Source organism: Crocuta crocuta, unplaced genomic scaffold (assembly GCF_008692635.1).
Source record: "Crocuta crocuta isolate KB4526 unplaced genomic scaffold, BGI_CrCroc_1.0 scaffold334, whole genome shotgun sequence".
NCBI lineage: Eukaryota > Metazoa > Chordata > Mammalia > Carnivora > Hyaenidae > Crocuta > Crocuta crocuta.
Genome location: NW_027533260.1, coordinates 2,277,280 through 2,300,087, shown reverse-complemented (window position 1 = coordinate 2,300,087; position 22,808 = coordinate 2,277,280). Strand labels below are relative to the sequence as shown.

Genomic DNA, 22,808 nt, shown 5'->3' with positions numbered 1-22,808 from the left:
AGAAAATGGGAGGGGGGGCGGGTCAGGGCCGGTGCACGGACCTTGTGCTTAGTCATGGCACCCACGATGATGGGGCACACCATGCCTGACAACGTGCCCACGCCGTTGGAGATGCCCATGAGGATGCTGGCATAGCGCGGGGCGATGTCCAGGTGGTTCACGTTGAACCCTGGCGAGGCAAGCCAGAAGGCGTCACTCCCGAATGAATGCATCTCACTCCCTCGTGAATGAATCTCACCCCTCCCATCGCAGCCTCCCCCTCCCTCCGGCTCTTGCCGGTCCACCTTGTGCAGGGCTGGAAGGTCCCCTTCCAGAGCCAGGAAGTTCCCTACAGAGCTGTCCAGAGTCCGCCAAGCGGCGGATCCGCGGTTCTCACCAGAGATGGCGAAGCCGCTGAAGCCCACGGCGAGGACGAGGAAGGAGATGGCCACGCCCTTGGAGTGCGAGTAGCCGACCACCAGCAGCAGCGTGGCTTCCATGCCGAAGCNCCAGGCCCCCCCACACCGCCTCTCCCTCCTGTTCCCGCCCCAGGCCGGCCACCTCCATGCCGGTCCGTGGCTTTGTGCTCGCGCCCGCCCTAACCAAACCCTCACCTCCCTAACGCCTCGTCCTCGACCACGCTCCCGGGGGCCACCACCGCCCCAGCCGCGTCCTCCGTGGCCCCACGCCAGGACTAGGCCACGCCCTAAAGACTCAGGTCCAACCCCTGCGTAGTCACAGGCGCCTGGCCCTTCCACCAGGTGGGCCCTGAGACTGCAGCCAGGGGTTCGGTTCCTCCACGCCCGGCCACACCCGCGCTCGGACTTCTTGGACACGCCCCTGACCCCACCTCCACCCTCACCTGGTCCCGCCCCGCCCAGGCGGTCCCAGACCCGGCGCAGGGCCCCGCCCCCCTCACCTCCACAGTTCATCAGTTTGCGCACGTTGGTGGTGGACATGATGCGGCGGCTCCTCAGGAAGTCGGCGATCTGGCCCCCGATGGGCACGATGATGGTCATGACCAGGTGAGGCAACGCTGACACCAGGCCCACCTGCACCCGCGAGCGCACAGAGCGGGCGCTCAGGGGCCGCTGGCCGGGCATCTCCACCCAGGTTACGGCACCACTGGCTCCTCCCTGCCCCTCATTCCGACCTCTTGGGATCCGGGCCCGGTTGCTTCATCTCTCCCCGCTGCGCCCCCTGCCTTCCCCTCACCTTGCTGATCTCGAAGCCGAACACCTCTTCGAAGTAGGCGGGCTGGGAGATAAGGAGCAGGTAGAAGGTCCAGCTGCGGCAGAAGTTAGCCACGATGATGGCGTAGACTGGCATGGAAGTGAAGAAGCGCCGCCAGGGTGTGTTAAATTTCTGGGGGTTGCGGGGAGGGGGGAGAGGAGAGGCGGCTAAGTTGGAGACCAGGGCGGGGCGCTCTCCCCTTCAGGGACCCTATTATATATAGTCCCACACAGACCCAGGTTTCCCGACCTCACTAAAACCTCTGGGGACCCAGGGGCACCAGCTTGACCACGTCCCTGTGGGCACCTTGACATCCTGGCCTCACAGTGACACTTCAGGGATGCAGGTGTCCCGACTCTGCAGTGTCCCTCAGGTTTTGCAGGTGTGCAGACCCGGCGATGACCCTCAGGGACCCATAAATGTGAGCCCAGGAGTCTCTTTCTAATTTCCATTATGCCCCCTAATTCTAGCCTCACTCTCATTCGTCTAAGCAACGCACTCCCCACATTCGAATCCTGTCTCTGTTGGTTTCACTGCGCCCCATACTGGTTCTGTCCACCTAGCAACCTAGCCCTGCCCTCAGTACCTGCTGATCTTTTCTTCCCCGCGGCCTTGACCCCTCCTCCTAGGTTCAAGTCGCACCCACTATGCATCCCCAACCTGTCTCGTCTGAGAGTCTACAGGAACCCACCACGATCCACAGTCTACACTCCGTGCAGGTTCGAAGCCCCCTTTTCTCCTGCCTCCCTGCCTGGATATCTCTTCTTGCCCCACCGCGCCCCCGCCCTGCAGGCTTGGGCCCGGACCGTGACCGGGTTCATGAGTTTGGCGCTCTCGCCGATGGCGTCCTCGATGTACTTGCGCTCCTCTTCCGAAATGCTGGGGTGCAGAGCCGGGGACTCATAGGAGACGAGCAGCCAGAACAGGTACCAAAAGATCCCGAAGCTGCCTGGGGAGGGTCAGGAGGGGGACGGAAGCGAGGCGATGACCGGCCTCGCTCCGCCCCAGCGCCACCCGGACCCAGGCGTCCGGGGCCCTCACCATAGACGTAGAACACAGAGCTCCAGCCTGAGTACTGCACCAGGACCCCGGCGAGAGGCATCGCGACCACCGCCCCAGCATAGGAACCTAAGAGGGAGGGTGCAACATGTAGAAGAGACTCATCTATCCTCAGATCCGGGAATGTGGACGCCCAGTCCCTGCCTTTTGGGACACATAAGTACAGGCCACGGTCCCTCCTCCCTCCGACCCGCAAGTCTGGCTCCCAGCCCCTTCCTCTCACCGCAGAAGGCTGTTGTCGCCAAGCGACTCCGCTCTAAAGGCGGGGCCCATTTGCTCCAGATCCCGTGGCAGGCGGGGTAAGTGACCCCCTAGGAAGGAGAAAACCAAAGTCAGGGAGAAGAGGCGGAGTCAGAACAGGCACAGGGTCTTGTGGAGCCGGGCTTTACCTCTACCAACCCCTGCAGGATCCTCACGAAGATGACACAGCCATAGTGGACTCGGGCAGCCGAGGGGATCAGCATGTTCAGAGTGGATGTAGCCACAATGGCAAAGCCGAAAACCCTGGTGGGAAGAGTCCATAGTATGAGAATAGGGCGCAGCTCTACCGCCAGAGCTAGGATTCTGCTCTTTCTGCCCACAGCGGGCCAGGCGTGGTGTTCCCCAGGACCCCCGGCTCCCACCTTCTCTGTAACTCTCACCTTCCACAATCACAAGCCCCGCCTTCCCCCAAGACCCCGCCCTGATCGCAGGCTCCTCCTATTTCCCCGCCTCAGCCCCGAAGTGCCGGGCTACACCCACTAAATCCAGCCACACAACTGTAGTTCCCGCCCACCTTGAGACCCCAGCCCTGTACCTGTTGGCTGCGAATTTCTGGCAAATAAATCCTCCGGGAATCTGGGTGACAATGTAGCCCCAGAAAAAGGAGCCGTGTATGAGGCCAACAGTCTCTGGATCCCAGTTAAATTGAGCTTTCTGCGGGCCAAAAGGCACGTCAAACCAGCTGTTCCGCCCCCAGGCTCTGCCCCTCCACCAATCAGCACAGACAGATTTAGTGCCTCAGCCAATCAGCACCAAGGATCCCCTCTCGCGCCAAAACACCTGCCAATCAAAATTCAAGCCGTCCTCCTCCCAGCTCTGCTCCGCCTAGGCTTCCCGGGGCTGCTCTGCCCTAGCAACGGGGCCTGCTGCTGCCTAGAAGCCTCGCTCTGCCTGCTTCCCTGCCTCGGTGCCCCCGCTTTGACTGTCTAGGGGCTCATAAATGGGGTGGGGACTCTTTCTCCACTTACTCCTCTTAACCAGCCTACGGACTGTTTGCGGAGTGACTGGGTGGGGTCTAGCCAGGGACCAGAAGTAGCCAAAGGGGCAGCCTGACTGGACGGGAGCAAGAGACGAGGCAGGGAGGCCAATGCGTAAATCCGGAGTTTGTCCTGAGGCAGGGGCACGGTCTACACCAGAATTAAAATAGGGAGGAAGTCTGCGGCGCCTGGGTGGTTCAGTCGGGTAAATGTCCGACTTCGGCTCAGGTCATGATCCCACGGTTCGTGGGTTCGAGACTTCGGATTCTGTGTGTCTCTCCGCCCCTCACCTGCTCGCCCTCTGTCTCTCAAAATAAATATATATATTTTTTTTTCTAGGGAGGAAGTCTGAGATGAGGCGGGCTTCAGGTAAAGGCCGGAGCCGATAAAGCGGGATTTAGCAGGGACTGAACTTCAGAAACAACAGGATCAAAACTCAGGGTGGAGCCTGCCATAAGGCTGGGATTAAGTTGTGACAGCGGTGACAGGCATGGATGGCAGGTGGAGCTAAGAGGCCCAAAATGGAGCGGGGGCAAAACACGTAGGGAACCTAATGCTGGCGCAAAGTCTGCACTTTGAAATCCTGGACCTGAACTAACTAGGGGCGGGGCTTCATTGAGCTCGGGGCGGGGCTTAGGGAGGGGAGACCCCTGGGGCAGACGGGAGCCGCCCGCGGCACGCACATGGGCGGGGCTGCTCAGGCTGCGGCGGCCAGGGGCTCGGCCTGGGTTGCGCCCGGACCAACGTGACGTCACAGGGGGCGTGGGCAGGGCCAGGTGGGCCGGCGTGCCGGGACACGCCCCTAAACTACCTGAACCACCACGTGGCCCCCGCGGTGGGTCGTGCTGTTGTTGACCATGGAGACGATGGCCACGCCCAGGTTGCAGCGGATACCAAAGCTGATGCAGAAGCCCAGCCCGCTCATAATGGCGATAATGTAGCGGCGAGGGAGACCGAAGCAGGTGCAGTCCACTACCGGCGGATCCCGGGTCTGCGTCGTCACCGGGCGCCCGTCAGCACTCAGCTCTAGCGTCTCTGCACCTTCCTGCCGCTTTTCCAGAAGGCTGCGGGGCAGGCAGCAAGGATCAAAGACTCGTAAGTCCAGGGCCCCCGGCCCGCTCCTTCCCATGAGTTCAGGGCAAAACCTCCTGCTTTTCAAGATCCACGATTCTAAGCCCGCACTCCCTCCTTCGACAAGGGTCCGGCCCCTCGCTCCTTTAGCCCCCCAGGATTCAGGAATCTGGACCCCCTTCTTTCCATCCCCCACAGACCAGGGATTCACGCTGCCAGCACCCTTCTCCCGCAGGTATGAGGGTCCTCAGTTTCCCTCTCCCCAGCTCTGTTAGTTATCTCGCGACTCAGGAGTTTTAGACCCCAAAGTACACTTTAGGATCCAAGAACCTGTGTCCCCAGCCCCCACGCTAAGGCCCAGAGACTCTCCAGCCCCCTCTCCCAGATATGAGTCTATTTGAGGAAGCAAAAGGCGCTAAGGAGATGCTTCAGCAAAGGTGTCAAAAGAACAGATGCTTCTCAGCCACGTCTGCTATATATACCGACCCCCCTCCTCTCTTGCCCCCTGTGGCAATGCCCTTCCCCGCTTCCAGGCCCCAGGTGTGGGGCTGACATCCAGCTGACTCCCTTCAGACGCCGGAAGCCCATTCCTGAGGGTGGGGAGAAGTCAGGGTCCCTGGAATCCAGCAGCCCAGCCAGACATCCCTGGGGAACCCTGAGTTCAGGCTGTCAGCTAGGGAGTAGGGAGGGAGAGTGGCTGGTGGTGTCCTGGCAAGGGACAGATGGCCCTGGTAGGGGGATTGGCTCAGTCCCCAGCGAGGCTCTCGCCCCCGCCCGTTCTGGAACCAGGATTGAGTCTGTGATGATGGATAGGGTATTTGGAGAACCTCCTCAAATCCAGAGAGAGGCTGCAGGGAAAGAGAGGTGCCCTGAGACAGGGTGTCCAAAAGGAGGGTGACAGAGATTGGGGGTGGGTGGGGGGTGAAACAAAGAGGGTCAGGGACACAAAAAGAGAGACAGAGACCCAGAGAGAAAAGGGGAAACAGAGACCCTGAGAGGGAAGGGGACAGAACCTCAGAGATGGAGGGGGACAGAAACCCGAAAGAGAGGACACACAGACGCAGAGAAAGATGGAGACCAGGGGGACTCAGGAGAAACAAGCTGGGAACGTGATTTGTGAGATGCGGCCCCTCTCTGAGGTGGGTACGCAGCCAGGGGATCGGGCTGGATCCCAGGAAGGGGCTAGAACAGATGGAGGCGAGGGAGACTGGGACGGGGGAGGAAGGAACAGCCAGACGGTCTGGGGGGAGGCGGGTGGAAGAGAAGAGAGAACACAGCCACCCTCCCCATCCTAGAACTTAAGGAGGTTGGGGGAGGGGGCTAAGAAACAGGGGTGGGAGAAAGAGACTGGGGGAGTGGACAGTACCCGGGAGGGATCAGGGACAAGAGCCAGAGAGGGGCGGGGGGGGGGGGAGGAATAGATGCCCCAGAATGCAGGCGCGGACTGGTAGGGACTGCCCCCCACCCTGCATCAGAACCTGCCAGCCATAGCGACCTGACTTTGACCTGGGTTACCATCAGATTTTATTTGACCCTGAAACTCAGGATGTGATTGCAGCCCCTGAAATTTGATACCCGTTGTGGATACTCCAATGTGTCAGATATCTGACCAAGGCTTTCTAAATGGGCTGCTGGGGGGGTGGGAGGGGTGGGGGGGGTCAGCTGCCCACATCTCTAAAATGGGGGCAAGGGTAAGAATGTGAGGTCACAAGGAGGGCACTGCCAGGTGATACTGATCATCTCAGGGTAAGAGAACCAGGGGCGCGGAGATGACGTGACCCAAGTGATTCCCAGAAGACAAGAACAGAGAGGAGGAGAGACTGGAGGGGGGGGGTCCTCCTCCCCTTCCTGGGTGCTGGAATGCTGCACTTAGGAAGCAGTTCACCAAAATGAAGAAGGTGTCACCATCTCCCTCTCCATGGGTCTCTGTCTTTGCTTCTCTTGGGTTCTCTGTCCGCTCCCCTCCTCCCTCGGGCCTCTGTCCCCTTAGGTCGTTTGGCACTCCCCGCCCATTGCAGGATTAGGGAAACTGAGGTTCAGAAAGCAGAAGTCGCAGGTCCAAGGTCACACACCAGAGTGCGATGATGGGTCCTGAGCGTTCCCTGACCCCTGGCATCACCCCATCCAAGGCCTAGTTCTCAGAAAGGAGGCACCTTGGCGCCCGTCTCTCCTGCATCCCCCTCCCCCCGCCATGTCCTTGTCACTCTGGGTGACCGTCTGTTTCCTGGTCTGAGGGAGTTCCGCACCCACTCCAGGATCACTCATCTCTAGGAAACTGCAGCCTCCGTCCCAGGCTTGGGGGGCGGGGAGGGCTGGCCTGGGTTCGAATGATGGCATTCATACTTAATCCATTGATTTCCCCCTTCTCGAACTGAGCCTCAGTTTCCCCAGCTTTGTCTAAAGGATTAAGTGGAATCAGGGTGTTATGTCCAGTACAGGGCATTCCTGCCTCTCTTCAACCCTCAAAGTGAAGACCGGGATTCAGCTGCAATGCTCTTCTCAAACTCCAGCTCCTTGGTGACTGTTCTGGGGTTAGCTCTGGTTCTGGGGTCTCCAGAGGCTCAGGAGGCAGCCCAGGGAGGTGACCGTAAGGCACAGACAGACTGAGAGAAACCCAGACACACGAGAGAAGCTGAGAAGCAGGGACCGAGGGAGGGGGCCCGAGAAACACATCCCTCCCGCCACCACCCTCCTTCCAGCCCCCTCCATCAGCACGTCTCTCTCCCTCTCCTGACTTCGCACTGATGTATTTTGAGAAACTCGTGAAAGGAGGCGAGAAAAAGGGTGGGGAGGGCCTGGAAGATTGGGAAAAGAAGGGGTGAGGTTATCTCAGCTCCCCCTCCCCCCACTGCACCACCCTCCCCTCCTGCCCCCTCCCTTCTGTCCAGCCTTATTCCCATCTCTCCAGGTACTAGAGGGTGGGGGAACTTTGGAGCTAGGAGGTGATCTGCAGCAAGCAGGACCGGTGTTCAGTCTTAGAGAAGGACTTGCATGGCCTAGAGAGATGCATTGAGGGTCAACTAAAGATGGGGTCAAGGCCAAGGGGACAGGGTCCAAGGGAATGGCAGCAGGGGCTTGGTGCTGATGAGGCCATCTCCTCCCCGCGCTGTGGCCAGATATTTTTAGGCTTCTCCGCAGCTGAGTAATTTCTCTGACTTGGAGCCAGGGCTGGGGTTGGGGGTGAGAGATTCGGGGGAGGTGTCCAGCAGACTGCCCTGGGGACACCCAGGTCACTGGGGTCATCTCCCTGGATGAAAAGAAGTCCTTCTTAGCTCTAGCCTATATCCTTCTGGAAGTCCACCCTACCCCAGGGCCTAATTTTGAGGCTGCAACTTCTTTCTCCCCCAGAGACCCAGGATGCCCTGGCTTCTCCCAGCTTAGCTCTCCCCAAGGACAAGGACCAATGGGCCCCAATCCGCTTTAGCTTCAGATTAAACTCTGAGAGATGGAAACTGAAAAAGACACAGGGAGATGGTGACACCCAGCGCAGAGGATAAAAACCCAGAGAGAGGGAGACAGAGACCCAAAAGGAGAGGGTCAGAGACCCAGAGAGAGGGGAGCAGAGACCCAGAGAGGAGGGTTGATAGAGATCTGAGACCAGTGGCCAGAGACTCAGGGAGAGAGGGGGCCAGAGACTCTCAGATAAAGGGGAATAGAGAGACCCAGAGAGGGGGCAAGATTCCGAGAAAGGAGGCAGAGTGAAAATAAGTGAACAGAGACCCAAAAGTGGGGAAGGGGGTCAGAGATCCAAAGAGAAGGAAATAGGCAGCCCCAGGGGAAAGGGAGATTCAGGGGTGGGGTGGGACACGGAAAAATGAATGAGATGATGGACGAGACTGGATCAGGGAGAGCGGACCGTCGGAGGATGGAGAGAATAGAACAGATGAGTGGAAGCCCATCCGCGGGTATCGCCTCTCCATCCGTCCGTCTCGGCCCAGGTGGGGATGTGCGTCCTCCTCGGCCCCTCACCGGCTTGTTCCCCACCCAGGACCCTCACCACGCTCACCGGTGCAGCCTCCCGAGGGCGCGACCCGCTAGCTTNCTCTTGCCATTTGGGCCCGCCCCCTTCCGCCGCCCTCCCGCTCCTTGCGGTTCCTGCCCCTTCTGCTCCAAGACCACGCCTCTGGGGTCTGAACTCACTCCTCTGAGTTGCGTCGCCCCAATTCTATCCCTTCCTGAAGTTACCCCCTTTCCCTTCCATCCCCACCCCCACCCCCCAGCTCCTTCTATCTCTCTTCTCTCCTCCCGAGTTCTCTTGCTCACCTGAGGTTTCCCTCTCCTTTTTAGTTCGCCCTAATTTCGTCCTGGCGCTTTCGCCCCCTACGGTTCCGTCTTCTGCGTTTCATCCTCCAGCCCCATCCCCTCGAGTTCCATTGTCCTCTAGTTCCAAATCCCGCCCCCCGAATTCCACCCCCACCCCTGCCTCGTCCTCAGCTCCAACTTCCTCATTCAGAGGGTGTTTTCTCATTCAGACAATTTTTTCCCCCTGAATTCCAGCCCCCCATCTCGATCCACCCATTGTCCTCTCTTGTTCTTCCCCCAACCCGTTTCTTGCCTCTGGACTTCCATCCACCTGTTTCCCTCTTTCCTCTTTAAAATTCTACCCCCTTCCAGCTCTCTTTCCCCTCGGGGCGCACACCCCTCCTGGCTCCTTCACCCTCTGTTTCCTTCCCCTGACGGTTATATGCCAGTCCCCAGTTGCGACCCCGATAATTCCCTCCCAGCCTGCAATCTACTCCGCCCTTTGAGTTCTGTCCCCACTCCCTCGAGTTCTCTACCCGCCACCTGAGTTCGGTCCTCTCCCCGGAGATCTGTCCCTGCCCTAATTTTTGCCCCCTTCCCCTGTAATCTGTCTGTCTGAGTTCTGTCCCCACCCACACCCGGAGTTCTTTCTCCGCCCCCTGAATTGTGTCCCCCTCCTGCTAGAACCTGTCCCCGCCCCCTTACTCCATCTCTGACTTCCAGCCCTGCCCCTTTGGGCTTGAACCCGGACTATTTCGAGGTCCGCGGCCGGCCGGCGAATCCTGCCCCTGCTCCTTTCGCCAGACCAGCCCTTCTCCCCGACGCTGAGTCCGCTTCCAGACCCAAGCTCCGGGAGGGTGCTCCTGTCCTCCCCGCCTCCCTGAGTCGGGCCGCAAATGCATTTGGGATTAAATTTTCATGATGTGGCACAGGCCCTCAAGTGGGTTGGGAGGGAGCAGCCGGCGCGGCGGGCGGGCGCCACGGGCCCCGNCCCACGGCCCCGGGGGCCCGGCAGCCGCTGCCCACCGTGGCCTCTCGTTTCTCTCCTTGTCCCGTTGGTCGCCGGGGCCCACAGTTCTGCCTGTGTTTGAGAAACCCCCAGATCCGCGGTAAAGGGTGGGGGATTGGGGGCCGGGACCCCAGGATCTGAGGGAGGAGGGGATGGAGACCCGACTCCCGGCTCTGAAGGAGGAGTAGCTCGCGGAGCCGTCCACAGGCGCCACCTTGTGGCGGCAGAATCTTCGGCCCGGCTGCGGAGGCGGCGGCCGCGGCTCCGGGCCAGGTGTGAAGGTGGAGCAGATGGTGAAGAGGAGGGAGTGGGAGGGGAGGCCCGGCCGCTGCCAAATCCCGGGCCTGCGCCGGAACCATCACCATGGAGACCGAAGAAGGAGGAAGGGACCCAGCTCCACACTTTTTTGGGACCTGGGAAAGAGTTCTTAAGCCTCCCATGGAGGGGCCCCCGTGCTAACTACAAGTCCCAGCGGCCGCTGGGCCTCACCCGTTGCTTCAGAAGAGCCGCGCTCCCCGAGGGCCGCTGGGAGTTGTAGTTTTCTGAGACAACAGGCTGAGGTTGCGAGGCGCCCTCTGGTGGACACTGGCGCCCACGTTCGCTCTTTCAGAAGTCCAACAGACCCTACCAGAGATCATCCCAGCTGCCTTACCACCTTCTCACTCACTCTCTACTCCTGCCACCCTACCCAATTAACTCCATTCCAGCCTCGCCGGTCTCCCGACGTTTATCGCTGAGGCGCCTCCGTTTACTTATCCTCCCAGGACTCACTATGGAAGGAGAGAGTTAGCAATCACTCATTAACTCAACGTTCATTAAGTTCCTGCTAATTGTCAAGCATTACCGCACCAAAGGGCCAGAGCTACAACCAGATAAGACTGGTACCAGACGTCGCCACCGCCAGAGGATTCTAACTCAGCCAGGGGAGATCAGAGAACGCTTGAAGTTGGAAAAGCTTCCCAGAGAAAATTCACTGAAAGGGAAGACTTGGGAGCGTCCATAGCAGACGAAGTGGTACTTGCAGAGTTGGGAAGTGGGACATAGTTAGGTGTGATTGTGACATGAAGCACCATTCTAGGAATGAGCAGTTTGTCAGGACGAGAGGTAGGAGAGGCTGGAGATGATGGCGTGCATCGGATCACTAACGGACATGGGTAAGGCACCCTGTGAGGGCAAGACAATTAGAAATCCTGGGCTTGGGGCGCCTGGGTGGCTCAGTCCGTTGAGCGTCTGATCTCAGTGGTTATGATCTCTTGGTTCCTGGTTCATGAGTTCGAGCCCTGCATTGGGCTCTGTGCGGGCATCTCGGAGCCTGGAGCCTGCTTTGGATTCTGTGTCTCCCTCTCTCTCTCTGCTCCTCCCCCACCCACGCTGTCTCTCTCTCTCTCTTTCTCAAAAATAAATAATAAACATTAACAAAATTTTTAATTTAAAATTAAAACAAAATCCCTGGTTTTACTGGTGGGGACACTCTAAGTGGAGCGAACAGCAGAAACTAAAGAGAGGTGCAAAACACAGGTGTGGGCGGGACTGTCCTGTGTGGTGGGCTAGAGACAGGAAGGACAGGGAGAAAATGAAGCGTCAGGGGTACCGCACATGGCCTGGAGCGCTAGGCTGCAGGAGGCTCTGGGATCTTCTCCTGGGACACTGGGGAGCCAAGGAAGACCCCTGAAGTGGAGACGGGAGGGTCACCTCTGGGACCCTGTGCGACACGACGGGAGAGGCTGGAGGCCAGGGAGAGGATCTGGTGGGGAGAGGCTGAGGACACAGCTGGGACAGAGACTTCTCTGTGACTCCAGGACACAATCCAATGTCCCTTTTCCCTCCCACTCCCCGTGGATTCCTGGCCAGACACAGAACAAAGACAAACATCTTTTATTTCCATTTTAGAGAAGCCACCAGCCTCTTCTCTCCACTGAGGATCACGGAAAGAAACCAGGTCAAGGCACCGACAGGAGGGGCATGGCCACCATCAATTGCTGAGGAGAGACAGGAAACAGACGGAAGGTTCGGGACCAGGAGTCCAACGCCGCCACCCCTCCCCCCAGGGTCCCCGCTCCCCTGCAAACCTCCCTGTACCTCCCCAGGTACCTTTCTCTTCCGATGGAAGGCTGCCCTGCTCTCCTCAGAGTTGATCTGCAGGGGGATACAGGCATCCAGATGGTACAGCTGCTGGGAGCCCCCCAACACCAAGCGGTTCTCCCCGATCTCCAGCGACAGCCCCAGAGCTCCATCCTGGGAATACAGTGGAGTGAGCCCGCCCTTCCGTTCCCAGCAATGGGACAATAACAACATGGACCAGGAACAAAAGCCTGGTGTGTTGTTGTTGTTTTTAAATATGTTTACTTATTTTTGAGAGAGACAGCACGTGAGCGGGGTAGGGAGAGAGAGAGAGAGGGAGGGAGACAGAATCCGAAGCAGGGTGTGGGCTGTCAGGACAGAGCCCAGCTCACCCCCCACCCCACCCCCCGAGACCCTAACCTTCTAGACCTCATTCTCCCACTCTGGTCAAATGTACACTCACCAGTTTGGGGAGGTCAATTTCAGCCAAGAGGAGGTCAGGGGCTTCCAGCCAAAGGTTCAGGTGAGGCTTCTCAGGGCTGCAGAAGCACAGGACCCCAGACTGAGAAGAACCCACCAGGTCGCTCTCTGCCAGGGCTACTCTTTCCCTTTCTCCCTCCTACAAGCCCTGCAGCCTCGGGGAGCCTTCTCCGTGGGCATCCTGCTTCTCCCCCCTCGGGGTTCCCAGAGCCCCAGGACACCGCCTCCTGTGGAGAGGAAGGATTGAGGGAGGGATTCCAAAAATCACTGGAGAGACACAAGAGAGAGAACCCATCGAAGGCCCACCCTGCCTCAGGTCTCGGGGGGTCGGAAGTGTACAGGTTTCCCAGCTCCTGGATCCGAGGACGCTGTTGGGAGCGGATATTTTGCTGGGAGATGGAGCCCAGGAAAGGTCGGTTCTTCAACATGCGCNGGGCGGGCATGGGGGGGGGTGCCCCTTGGCTTTCCTAGCAGGTCTTGCACACCCAAGAGCCTCGGAAAAGTCTCCGCCCCTCCCAGGATGCCAGGGACCTGGCCACACCCCCAAGCTTGGCTTTAGGAAATCTGCCCACTTCAGCCCCACCCTTCTCTGGGTGCGGGGGCGGGATCTGTCCCCAGAGATGCTCCTGGCTCCGCCCTCTGGCTAGCCAGACCCCGCCCCTTCCCTGCCTCCCATCTCCGCCCCCACCCCCACCTTGGGAAGTCGCGCCTTCTCCCGGTAACCTAACCCGCAGCCCAGGGACTAAAAAATTCCCTGCCCGCACTACCCCACCTTTTCCAAGGGCTGTCCCCAAGCTGCGCTGGCTCCCCGAGTCCCCGCTAGTCCAGGCCCTGCCCTTCACCTGGATTCAGCTGGAGACTGTATTTGTCCTCAAGGCCCTCCCTGGCGATGGTGACCACGAGCTCCCGCAAGAAATCGCTGTTCTAGGAGTGAGAGAGGGAGGGGTCGGGACGGAGGGAGAGGCCCCGGCCCAAGCCTCACCCGCAGCCCTGCCCCCAACCTGCATCCTCCGGTAGAAGTCGCTGTTCACCGCTACGTCGTAGGCGGTACAACCCTGGCCTTCTGTGGGGAGAGAAAGGGGGGTGAGACCCCCAGCCCTCCGTAGGAACCCCACCACCCAGATACCGACGAGGCAAAAACAATGAAGGACAGCGGCCGCATGAACCAGAGAGACCCAGACACAATTAGAAAGTGAGGGCTCAAGCCTGGCACTCGCCAGTCTGGGCTCATATCAGCCAGGTCTCTTCCCACCACATCCCAACGCTGACCCTGACCCTTCCCTGCTCACAGCCCTCCCATGGCTCCCCAGCGCCCCAGGTCCTTCCGCCTGGCGCTAGAGGCTCTGTGTGGTCAGCCCCTCCCACCTGAAGTGAACCTCACTTCCAATCTCTTCCAAATACTGACCAATCCAATTCAATCATTTCTTTCCAGCCTCTGGACTCCTTAGTCGCCTCTGCCTAGAACCCTCTTCTGTGTCTTGGCCTGATGCATTCCTCTGGTTCCTGGGCATCTTATTATATCTGCCACCTCCTCCTCCAGGAAGCCTTCCTTGACTCCTCAGTTTGGGTGAAGGCCCCCCCCCCAACTCCAGAACAGCACAGATCACACCATAATGAAATCGCATGTCTTCTCTGCCCTCACTTAAGACTAGGAGTCTCTCGGGGCGCCTGGGTGGCTTAGTCGGTTAAGCGTCCGACTTTCGCTTAGGTCATGATCTCGCGGTTCGTGGGTTCGAGCCCCGCGTCGGGCTCTGTGCTGCCTGCCAGCTCAGAGCCTGGAGCCTGTTTCAGTCTGTGACTCCCTCTCTCTCTGACCCTCCCCTGCTCACGCTGTCTCTCTCTCTCTCCTAGAAATAAATAAAACATTAAAAAATAAAAATAAAAAAAAAAGACTAGGAGTCTCTCAAGGGCAAGTTCTAGGTTTGATCAGTCCCCACTCCCCAGGGCACTGCCCAAAGCCTGGTCCCAGGAGGTCTCAGGGGGCAATATGGACTGAAAAGCGAGCACACAGAGATAGAAACTCAACAGAGACACGTGAGACAAGGCAGAGAGACAGGGACAGGGAAGAAGGGTGAAGAAGCAAGCAGAACAAGAGTGAGAGCTGGTCTGGCCAGCTAATGAGGACACCTGCCCAGCTCTCCCTGGGGTCGGGCAGGGAGAAGTGCCAGCCGGGCCAGGTGGGCAGAACCAGAACAGGACCACCCCATGCAGAAGGTGCTGGAGGCCCAGGAGCCTAGGTTTGTGTCACAGGAAGTAGGAGGCCAGATTTCTAGGTCCTGGAGGAGGAGGGTCTGGGCCCTGGATCTTGGCTCCTAGGGAAGAAAGGACCCAGGGAACTCGCTTCCTCGGTCCCCCGAGGGCACTGACTTGCATCCAGTTCGGCATGAGGCTCTCCCAGGCTCATGGGGATGCGAAAGCCGGCTTGGTCTTCCTCCAGCATTTGAAGCAGCTCGTCCTCGGTCACATCAGCCGGAGGAGGGATGGAAGGAGAGTGACAGATGTTGATGAACACCTTCCCTTCGGAGGAGTTGGTCTTTATGCAGAAACCTGGTGGAAATGGGATTGTCCTGGTTGCCTCTGTGCGTGTCTCTCTCCTTCCCTTGCGCTGTCCCTGCTTTGAGCCTCAGTCCTCTGCTTTCTGGGCCTGCTCCCCAACCCCTCTCTGATTCCCCCTTCTATCTTTGAGTCTCTGTCCCCCTAGTCACCCCAGTCCTCCTCCTTCCCTCTTTCTTTAGCTCTTGGTCCTTACTCTGCTCTCTCTGAATCTGTCACTCCCGCCCTCCCTGCCAAAGACCTCTCTACCCCATTATTGTGCCTCTCTCCTGCCTCCTCTCTCTGTGTCTCCCCTGCCCCCAGTCTCTGTCCACCTCTCTGAGACTCAATCCCTCTCTCTCTGCCTTTCTTACCAGGTTGAGGTTGGATCTGTGTGGAGTCTGGTCTGCTTGTCTGGGCTTGCTGGAGCTCTTGGGAGGCCTGTGTGAAGGGAAACACGGTCCAGGCATGGCGTCTGTGCTGTCGGACCCTCATTTGTTCTTCAAAAGTTTATGGAGATTTTTTTATGCATGTGACATGTGCGCAGAATAAGACATACTATGTCCCTCTCCTCCTCTGAGGACCCCTATGAACGAGCCCAACCTCACCTGCATTTCTTCCAGAGCCTAGCAAACTTGGTGCTAACCAACTACAATTCCACATAGTGCCGTCTGGGAAGGTAGTCCCATCTCTGAGCATCCGGGGGCGTACACACATATACACAGTATACACACACGCGCGCATACCCAGAATACCCAGGGACCCAGGACCCAGAAGCCGGTCAGTCCGCACCTGCCGCAGTAGCTCCTCGAAACGCGCGGTCTCAGTGCCCATCTTCTCTGCCTCGCTTAGCTCGGGCACCAAGAGCTTCGAGTCCGCCATGGCCCTGGGGGAAAGACCTAGGCGTCCTCAGCAACCCCGACGCGGCCGGGAACCTTCGCCAGGATCCGACCTGTGGAGCCTGGTGCCAGACCCCCAGCCGACCCGTGGCACCCACTCTTCCGTATGAAAGTCTAAGAATCTGTCCTGAGACTAGAATCCCACTCAGACTAGATAAGGTTGTCAAATCTGGGGAGCCAATATTCCCAGATGCTCTGTAGATCCTACGTGCCGTGTACACAGGCACGCTTCCAGTCACTGCGTAACCAAGGGCTTCGGCAGACCACACTTCCGTCTGCTTCAGAAGCTCATTCACCAATCCTGCAACTTCATTAAGTTCTGACCAATCATAGCCTAAGGACGAAGCCACGCCTCTCACCTCAACCAATCAAAATTAAATCCCGAATTTAGCCTCTAAAAGGCACACTTCCTGTGTCGATTAAAGCCGTATTTCTCTTTCCCAACCACATCTAGCCAAACTACGGGGCAGTCCAGACTGGCGCACTTTCAAAACCTTAATTTCAGTGTCCATCCTGAAAGATTCCGTTCTGATCTCAACTATCGCTTCGTCCCAGAGCTAGATTCGAGTCTCTAGTAAATATACTTCGGACTAAACTTACTTTCTGTCCTCAATATAAAAAGGGTGGCGGAAAGGCACAAGACGGCCACCCTTCTAAATCTGGAGCACCCCTAACTACTTGCCAGGCACCTGCATTTCCGTTCCCCACCGCTCCCGTTTGGAGGATCGCGCCTGCTCCAAACTACATTTCCCAGCCGGGGTAAATGGGCGGGGTCACCGGGACTAAGGTGGGGTTACGCTCTATCTTCCGTAGCCCCGCCCTTTGGGCTGGAGGGGGCGGTGTTGCCCTTCGACCTCAAGGCGCCTCTGGGCAGAGCGCCCCGCAGTCCTTTGTGGAAAGCGGTCCGGGCGAGTGATGGCCGCGACGCAGGCACAGCCCAGCACGAGAGAGATCTTCACCACGCTGGAGTACGGACCGGCGCCTGAGAGCCACGCATGCGCACTGGTGAGGGCCTGCCGTTCGGCGCTGCCCAGTCCCGGCCACCCCAGCCAGGCCTCCAGGACCCGTTGAGCGCGCGGACTCCCGTGATCCACCGCGGCAGTTCAGCAGCTCCGCCCTTCTCGGTCCCCGAGTTCTGGCCACCCCTTAGGACCCACCCTAGGAGGGCCTTCCCTTGAGCCTTTGCGGTTGCTGCCTCTTAACCCGTGACCCTCTTCCCTTGTTTGGTAGTAGCTCATCTACTCTCTGGTCTCTACTGGCGAGGGTGTTTCCCCGGTTTCTCAGAGGCCCCGGAGGGGCTCCCGTGATTCTTCACAACCCCCTCAGAACCTCCCGGGATCCCCCGGGACCCGGAATTACTGTGGGGCTCCCTTGATCTTCCAAGGACCCTCAGAAGCCCCATAGACTTCCCCAGAACATCCTGTGGCTCCCATGATCCTGCGTCCCACCCCTCACCCCCGCCTTCTCGTGGGGCTCGCGGGATTCCTCCCGACACCCCCCAATACTTGCGGGGCTCCAAAGATCTTGGAAGCTCAGAACAAAAGAATACATCAGAACTTGCTGTAATTAACCTGCAGCCCCTCAGAATACTCCCGTGGGGCTCGCATGACCCCTCACCCCACTCAGAACACCCCCGCAGGGCTCCCGTGATTCCTCAGGGCCTCTTTACACCCTCATGAGACTTCTGTGATCTCTCGGGGGTCCCCTCAGAGTTCCCTCGTGGGGGCTCTCGGGGTCGCGCAGGGTCTCCTAGCCCCCGGGCGTGAGGAGCTTGGGCTTCTTTTCAAGGAGAGAAGAGGAGGCTAGAGCAGTGGTCCAAGTGGAAGAAGGTGAGGTCAGAGCCAGGAGCCGGCTGTGGAAATGGAGAAGATGGATAGGAGGGGTGAGGCAGAGATTGAGGAGGAGCCCTTTGCGGAGGTGAGAGGGCGAGGACAACGCCTGAGTCCAGCTCTGTCTCCTCCCTCCACCACCACCGCCAGGGATGGGCCCAGGAGGACTCGGATCGCAAGGAAAGACGCTGCGCTTGGCGACCGCAAGCTTGTGAGGGACCTGGGGACAGCCTTGGGTTCTGGGCAGGAGTCGGATGTTACTTGGGCTTCGGCCTTCAGTACTGGAGACAGGGACCTGGGAGTCGGCACCGTAAGATCATTGAACGATGGGAGTGATGCTCTGGGGCAGAGTTCAGACAATTCCCACACTTGAAGGTGGGCTCGAGATGGAATATACTGAAACAGCGATAATGTAGTCATAGCTCGTATTTCCTGGGTGCTTTCTACGTGCCAGCCTTTGGGCGCAGCGCGATCATGATCTCCTTTAGTTCCCAAAACAGCTGTGAGAGGGGGTGATTGGCATTATTTTAGTGACACACAGAGGCGTAAGAGGGGTAAGCAATTTGGCCTTGGTCAACACAGTTGAAAAGAGGTGAAGCTGAGATTTGAACCTGAGCCCGCGGATTCCGCAGCCCAGGGTTCCCCCACCGCCTCCCAGCCTTCCAGCATGTGGGGCCAATTCATCCAACCAACTGTTTTCTTTGGCTGGAACTTTATTTTTGAAAATGTGAATTCGTGGTCAACTAATTCCATGGAAACATCCAGGATTCCAGCTTTTGAAAATAAAATCCCAAACTTTGGCAATGTTTGGATCACATTCCCTGACAACAGTCATCTGGATCCGATAGTGACTGTCTTTTTTAGATAAGTCATGAGTCCCCAGCCTCCACCAGCATGACCCGCCACGACCCTGTAGACATTCTTTGAGGGATTTGTTTTTTTCTGGGGGGGAAAGTTTGCAAACTTCCACAGACTGCTTCATACTATGAACTGCTATTTACTTCTGCTTCAGGAATCATCACCATTTGGACCAGTGTTGTATTCATTTGTTTTTTCTCTTTTCTCTGGAATGATTGAAATCCCAGATGTCATGTTCTCTTCCCCTATCTTTGAATCCTCATTTTTAAAAAATTTTTTTAAATATTTTATTTATTTCTGAGAGAGAGAGAGGCAGCGTGAGCAGGGGAGGGTCAGAGAGAGAGGGAGACACAGAATCAGAAGCAGGCTCCAAGCTCTGAGCTGTCAGCACAGAGCCCGAGCCGGGGCTCGAACCCACCAACTGTGAGATCATGACCTGAGCCAAAGTCGGACGCTTAACCAACTGAGCCACCCAGGCGCCCTTGAATCCTCATTTCTAACCGATAAGGACTCATTTGGTAACATAACCACCTTGCCATTTTTCACCCTTCACATTAGCAGTCATTCTTTAATATTTTAATGTTTTTTAAGTAGGCTCCGTGTTCAACGTGGGGCTCGAACTCACACCCCTGAGATCAAGAGTCACACGCTCTACTGAGCAAGCCAGCCAGGCACGGCCCTAGGGGTCATTCTTTAATATCCTCCAATGCCACGGTGCCTGGGTGGCTCAGTCTGTTACACGCCTGACTCCTGATTTTGGCTCAGGTCATGATCTCACGGTTTGTGGGTTCCAGCCCCGTGTCAGGCTTCCCACTCAGAACTCTCTCCTTCCCACTCTCTTCCCCTCCCCTATTTGTGCTCTCTCTCCCCCTCAAAATAAATACACATTTTTTTGTTTGTTTATTTTTGAGAGAAAGAGAGTGAGTAGGGGAGGTACAGACAGAGAGAGAGAGTCAGGGGATCCAAAGTGGGCTCTGAGCTGTCAGCACAGAGCCTGATGCGGGGCTCGAACTCACAAGCCGTGAGATCACGACCTGAGCTGAAGTCGGACGCTCAACCGCCCGCGCCACCCAGGCGCCCCAAAATAAATACACATTTAAAAAAATATATTCAGGGGCACCTGGGTGGCTCAATCGGTTGGGCAGCCGACTTTAGCTCAGGGCATGATCTCACGGTTCATGAGTTCAAGCCCCATGTTGGGCTCACTGCTATCAGCACAGAGCCCGCTTCAGATTTCCTATCCTCTGTCCCCCTCTCTCTCTGTCCCTCTGTCTCCTGCTCATGCTCTCTCTCTCCAAAATACATAAACATTAAAAAAGAAGAAAAAGAAAAAAAGACTGCAGACCACTCCAGAAAGCCTCAGTGCCCTGGCTTCCCATTGGGTATTTACGGCATGTCACCAGTTGTCCCATTCAGGAGCCATTGTTGCCTGGTGATACAGCTGAGTTGTCTCAGGTGTCCTGAGGAATAGAAAGTTCACCTGAGGTCATTTCTCCATGGAGAACGGGTTGTTTTGTTTTTGTTTTGCTTTTTAATGTTTATTTATATTTGAGAGAGAGAAGGGCAGGAGGAGACACAGAATCCAAAGCAGGCTCCAGACTCTGAGCTGTCAGCACAGAGCCCAACGCAGGGCTCAAACCCATGAACTACAGGATTATGACTGGAGCCGAAGTCAGACGCTCAGCCAGCTGAGCCACCCAGAGGGCCCGAGAATGGGTTTTATTAAGCCATATTTTAAAGTCCGGAGGACAGCCCTCACATATGGCTGGTGAGAACGTAAAATGGCACAGCCACCGTGGATAATAGTTTGGTGATTCCTTAATAAGCTATACAGAGGGTTGACTCAGCCATTCCACTCCTGGCAGCCATTCCACTCCTGGGTACCTCTGCCTCCAAGTGAAGGCAGGTGTTCAGACAAAAATGTGTACGGGAATCCGCCTTACCAGCACCATTCATGCTAAGCAGAAGACTGAAACAAACTGAATGCGCATCAGCTGATGAGGGACAGATAGACACAGCGTAGCCAGTCCAGACAGTGGAATGTGTAGAGCCGTAGAGAGGAATGAGGGCTTGACACATGCTACGACTTGGACTAGCCTCAAAATCACCATGCTGTGGGGGCTCAGTTGGTTAAGCATCCAACTTCGGCTCCGGTCACGATCTCGAGGTTCAAGAGTTCGAGCCCCGTGTCAGCTCTGTGCTAACGGCTCAGAGCCTGCTTCAGCTCCTCTGTCTTCCCTCTCTCTGCCCCTGCCCAGCTTACGCTTTCTCTCTCCCTCAAAAATAAGTAAACATTAAAAAAAAATTAAGACACAAACCACCATCTTGGATGAGAGAAGGCAGACCAAAAAGCTGCATGTTGTAGGCTTCCATTTACATGAAATACGCAGAGTAGGCGAATCCACAGGAAAGAAAGCAGATTAGCGGTTGCCAGGGGCTGGGGCCATGAGGAAGAGAGAGTGCCTGCCTAATGGGTACACAGTTTCGTTTTGGGGGTATGAGAATGTTCTGAAACTAGATCGTGATGCTTGCACAACATTGCAAACATACCAAATACCACTGAATTGTATACTTTACAATGGTTAAACATGGTGAGTTTTCTATTACATGGGTTTTTTTTTTAAATGTTTATTTATTTTTGAGAGAGAGAGAGAGGGAGATACAGAATCGGAAGCAGGCCCAGGCTCCAAGCTGTCAGCACAGAGTCCAACATGGGGCTCAAACTCACAAACCATGAGATCGTGACTTGAGCCGAAGTCGGACACTCCACCAACCGAGCCACCCAGGCACCCCATGTATTTTACATTTACGTCCCTTTCCCTGCCACACAGGCAAAGAATTAGCATGTGGGGCAAAGGGAGGCAAGTGTCCCCCTCCCAGAGAATTCTAGGTAGGGACCGACCTCCGCCAGCTGCCTCCCAGACCTTGTTCCAAACTATCTTTGCCTCCCCCAGGCCTGGCTGGACACCCAAGACCGGCACTTGGGTCACTATGTAAATGGAAAGTGGTTAAAGCCGGAACACAGGAATTCGGTACCTTGCCAGGACCCCATCACAGGTATGAAGTGTCCCCCAGTTATCCCGGGAGGGAGAGGCTGTACCTACTGACAACACCCCATTCCCTTTGTTCAGGGCCCTGAAGGCAGGAAGTAGCCAGTGGGGGGAGAAGGCCAAGATTTCTGCCTCTTCCTGTTAACAGTCATCCTCATTATGGCTCCAAGTGCCTGTGTGTGCTTTTTTGAAGTCCCTGTCTGCCAAGATCCCTTCCTTGATTATGGGAGGCAGCCAGAGGAATGGCCAATATGTTTATATTTTTTTAGTGTTTTATTTATTTTTGAGAGAGAGAGCATGGGAGCAGGGGAGGGGCACAGGGAGAGGGGGACAGAGGATCTGAAACGGGCTCTGCATGGAGAGCAGTGAGCCCGGTGTGGGGCTCGAACCCACAAGCCGTGAGATCGTGACCTGAGCTGAAGTCAGATGCTCAACCGACAGAGCTACCCAGGCGCCCCTACGACCAAAATATTTATAACAGAGTGAGGCTGGGGACCAGCTCTACTGCCTTGGGGCACATCTGGGGTCCCTCCATTCATCTTCCCAGGAGAGAACGTGGCCAGTTGCCTCCAGGCACAGGCTGAGGATGTTGCAGCAGCCGTGGAGGCAGCAAGGACTGCGTGGGAGCACTGGAGCGGACTCCCCGGAGCCTCTCGGGCCCAGCACCTGACCAGGTGACCCAGTTGAGGTGTGGACCCTGGGAGGTGGGGAGGGACGTCATCCCCCAGCACCCGCTCGAGACCCTGGGAACACTATTTCCCGATGTCTCCATGTCTGGAGCAATTGATTGGGTAGCTAAGGCTCATATTCCCAGCATGCCTTTGAGCCTCTAGCTGCTAAAGCATCCACCCGCCAGGAGTAGAAATGTCAAATGGAGAAGCCGTTTCCCAGAATAGCCTCCGGGCTCTTTGCGGCTCCCTTTTCCCCGGCAATTCATTGGGGCTGCTGGAGCCTCAGCATCCATTTTCCATCATTCTCTTGGAGCAACTAGAGACCAACGTCCCATTTTCTAAAACGCCTTTGAGATAAAAGGTTACGTTTCCAATTTCCCAGCACCTTTGGGAGTTTCGAGTAAGGCAGCGAGAAATGTGTTTCTCGGACTACATTTCCCATAAATCTTTGGTGCTCTCCCTCTCTGGTAACTGGTGGCCGCGATCATGGGGATTGTAGTCCAGGTTCGTAGGCGGTGTTTCGGGACTCTGCCCGACTGAGAGGCAGTGGGAAACGACCCTCCCCCTGGCTTTCTCTACAGGCTGGCCAAGACGATC

At 57.0% G+C, this 22,808-nt stretch overlaps 3 protein-coding genes and 1 long non-coding RNA gene across 4 annotated transcripts in view; 2 read left to right on the top strand and 2 right to left on the bottom strand.

The window, feature by feature from the left end:
- The window catches only part of SLC17A7 (solute carrier family 17 member 7), a 10,002-nt gene extending 1,063 nt beyond the window's left edge, over positions 1-8,939 (bottom strand). The window contains exons 1-12 of the mRNA XM_077747149.1: positions 8,905-8,939; positions 8,587-8,703; positions 4,321-4,573; positions 3,068-3,186; positions 2,661-2,775; positions 2,495-2,582; positions 2,254-2,340; positions 2,019-2,161; positions 1,195-1,344; positions 899-1,031; positions 377-487; positions 42-169 (exon numbers count right to left, since the gene is read on the bottom strand). Coding sequence (XP_077603275.1) covers positions 42-169; positions 377-487; positions 899-1,031; positions 1,195-1,344; positions 2,019-2,161; positions 2,254-2,340; positions 2,495-2,582; positions 2,661-2,775; positions 3,068-3,186; positions 4,321-4,573; positions 8,587-8,703; positions 8,905-8,939 — 1,479 coding nt within the window. The remainder of the gene's footprint in view (positions 1-41; positions 170-376; positions 488-898; positions 1,032-1,194; positions 1,345-2,018; positions 2,162-2,253; positions 2,341-2,494; positions 2,583-2,660; positions 2,776-3,067; positions 3,187-4,320; positions 4,574-8,586; positions 8,704-8,904) is intronic.
- A 1,680-nt stretch (positions 8,940-10,619) lies between these two features.
- Positions 10,620-12,705, top strand: LOC144217761 (uncharacterized). Its single transcript, XR_013330942.1, has 4 exons — positions 10,620-10,985; positions 11,722-11,838; positions 11,919-12,146; positions 12,519-12,705. It is a non-coding gene; the product is annotated as an uncharacterized LOC144217761 (long non-coding RNA).
- PIH1D1 (PIH1 domain containing 1) lies at positions 11,690-16,364 on the bottom strand. The gene is made up of 9 exons (XM_077747444.1): positions 15,697-16,364; positions 15,279-15,345; positions 14,740-14,919; positions 13,374-13,435; positions 13,215-13,296; positions 12,679-12,829; positions 12,356-12,431; positions 11,923-12,066; positions 11,690-11,810 (listed from the first exon to the last, which is right to left on the bottom strand). The coding sequence occupies exons 1-9, from the start codon at positions 15,784-15,786 to the stop codon at positions 11,772-11,774; spliced, it is 891 nt and encodes a 296-aa protein (XP_077603570.1). The 5' UTR covers positions 15,787-16,364; the 3' UTR covers positions 11,690-11,771.
- Positions 16,365-16,636: 272 nt separating this feature from the next.
- ALDH16A1 (aldehyde dehydrogenase 16 family member A1) overlaps positions 16,637-22,808 on the top strand; it is a 15,023-nt gene continuing 8,851 nt past the window's right edge. Inside the window, exons 1-4 of the mRNA XM_077747148.1 lie at positions 16,637-16,808; positions 21,445-21,547; positions 22,088-22,214; positions 22,793-22,806. Coding sequence (XP_077603274.1) covers positions 16,719-16,808; positions 21,445-21,547; positions 22,088-22,214; positions 22,793-22,806 — 334 coding nt within the window. The 5' untranslated portion in view covers positions 16,637-16,718. The remainder of the gene's footprint in view (positions 16,809-21,444; positions 21,548-22,087; positions 22,215-22,792; positions 22,807-22,808) is intronic.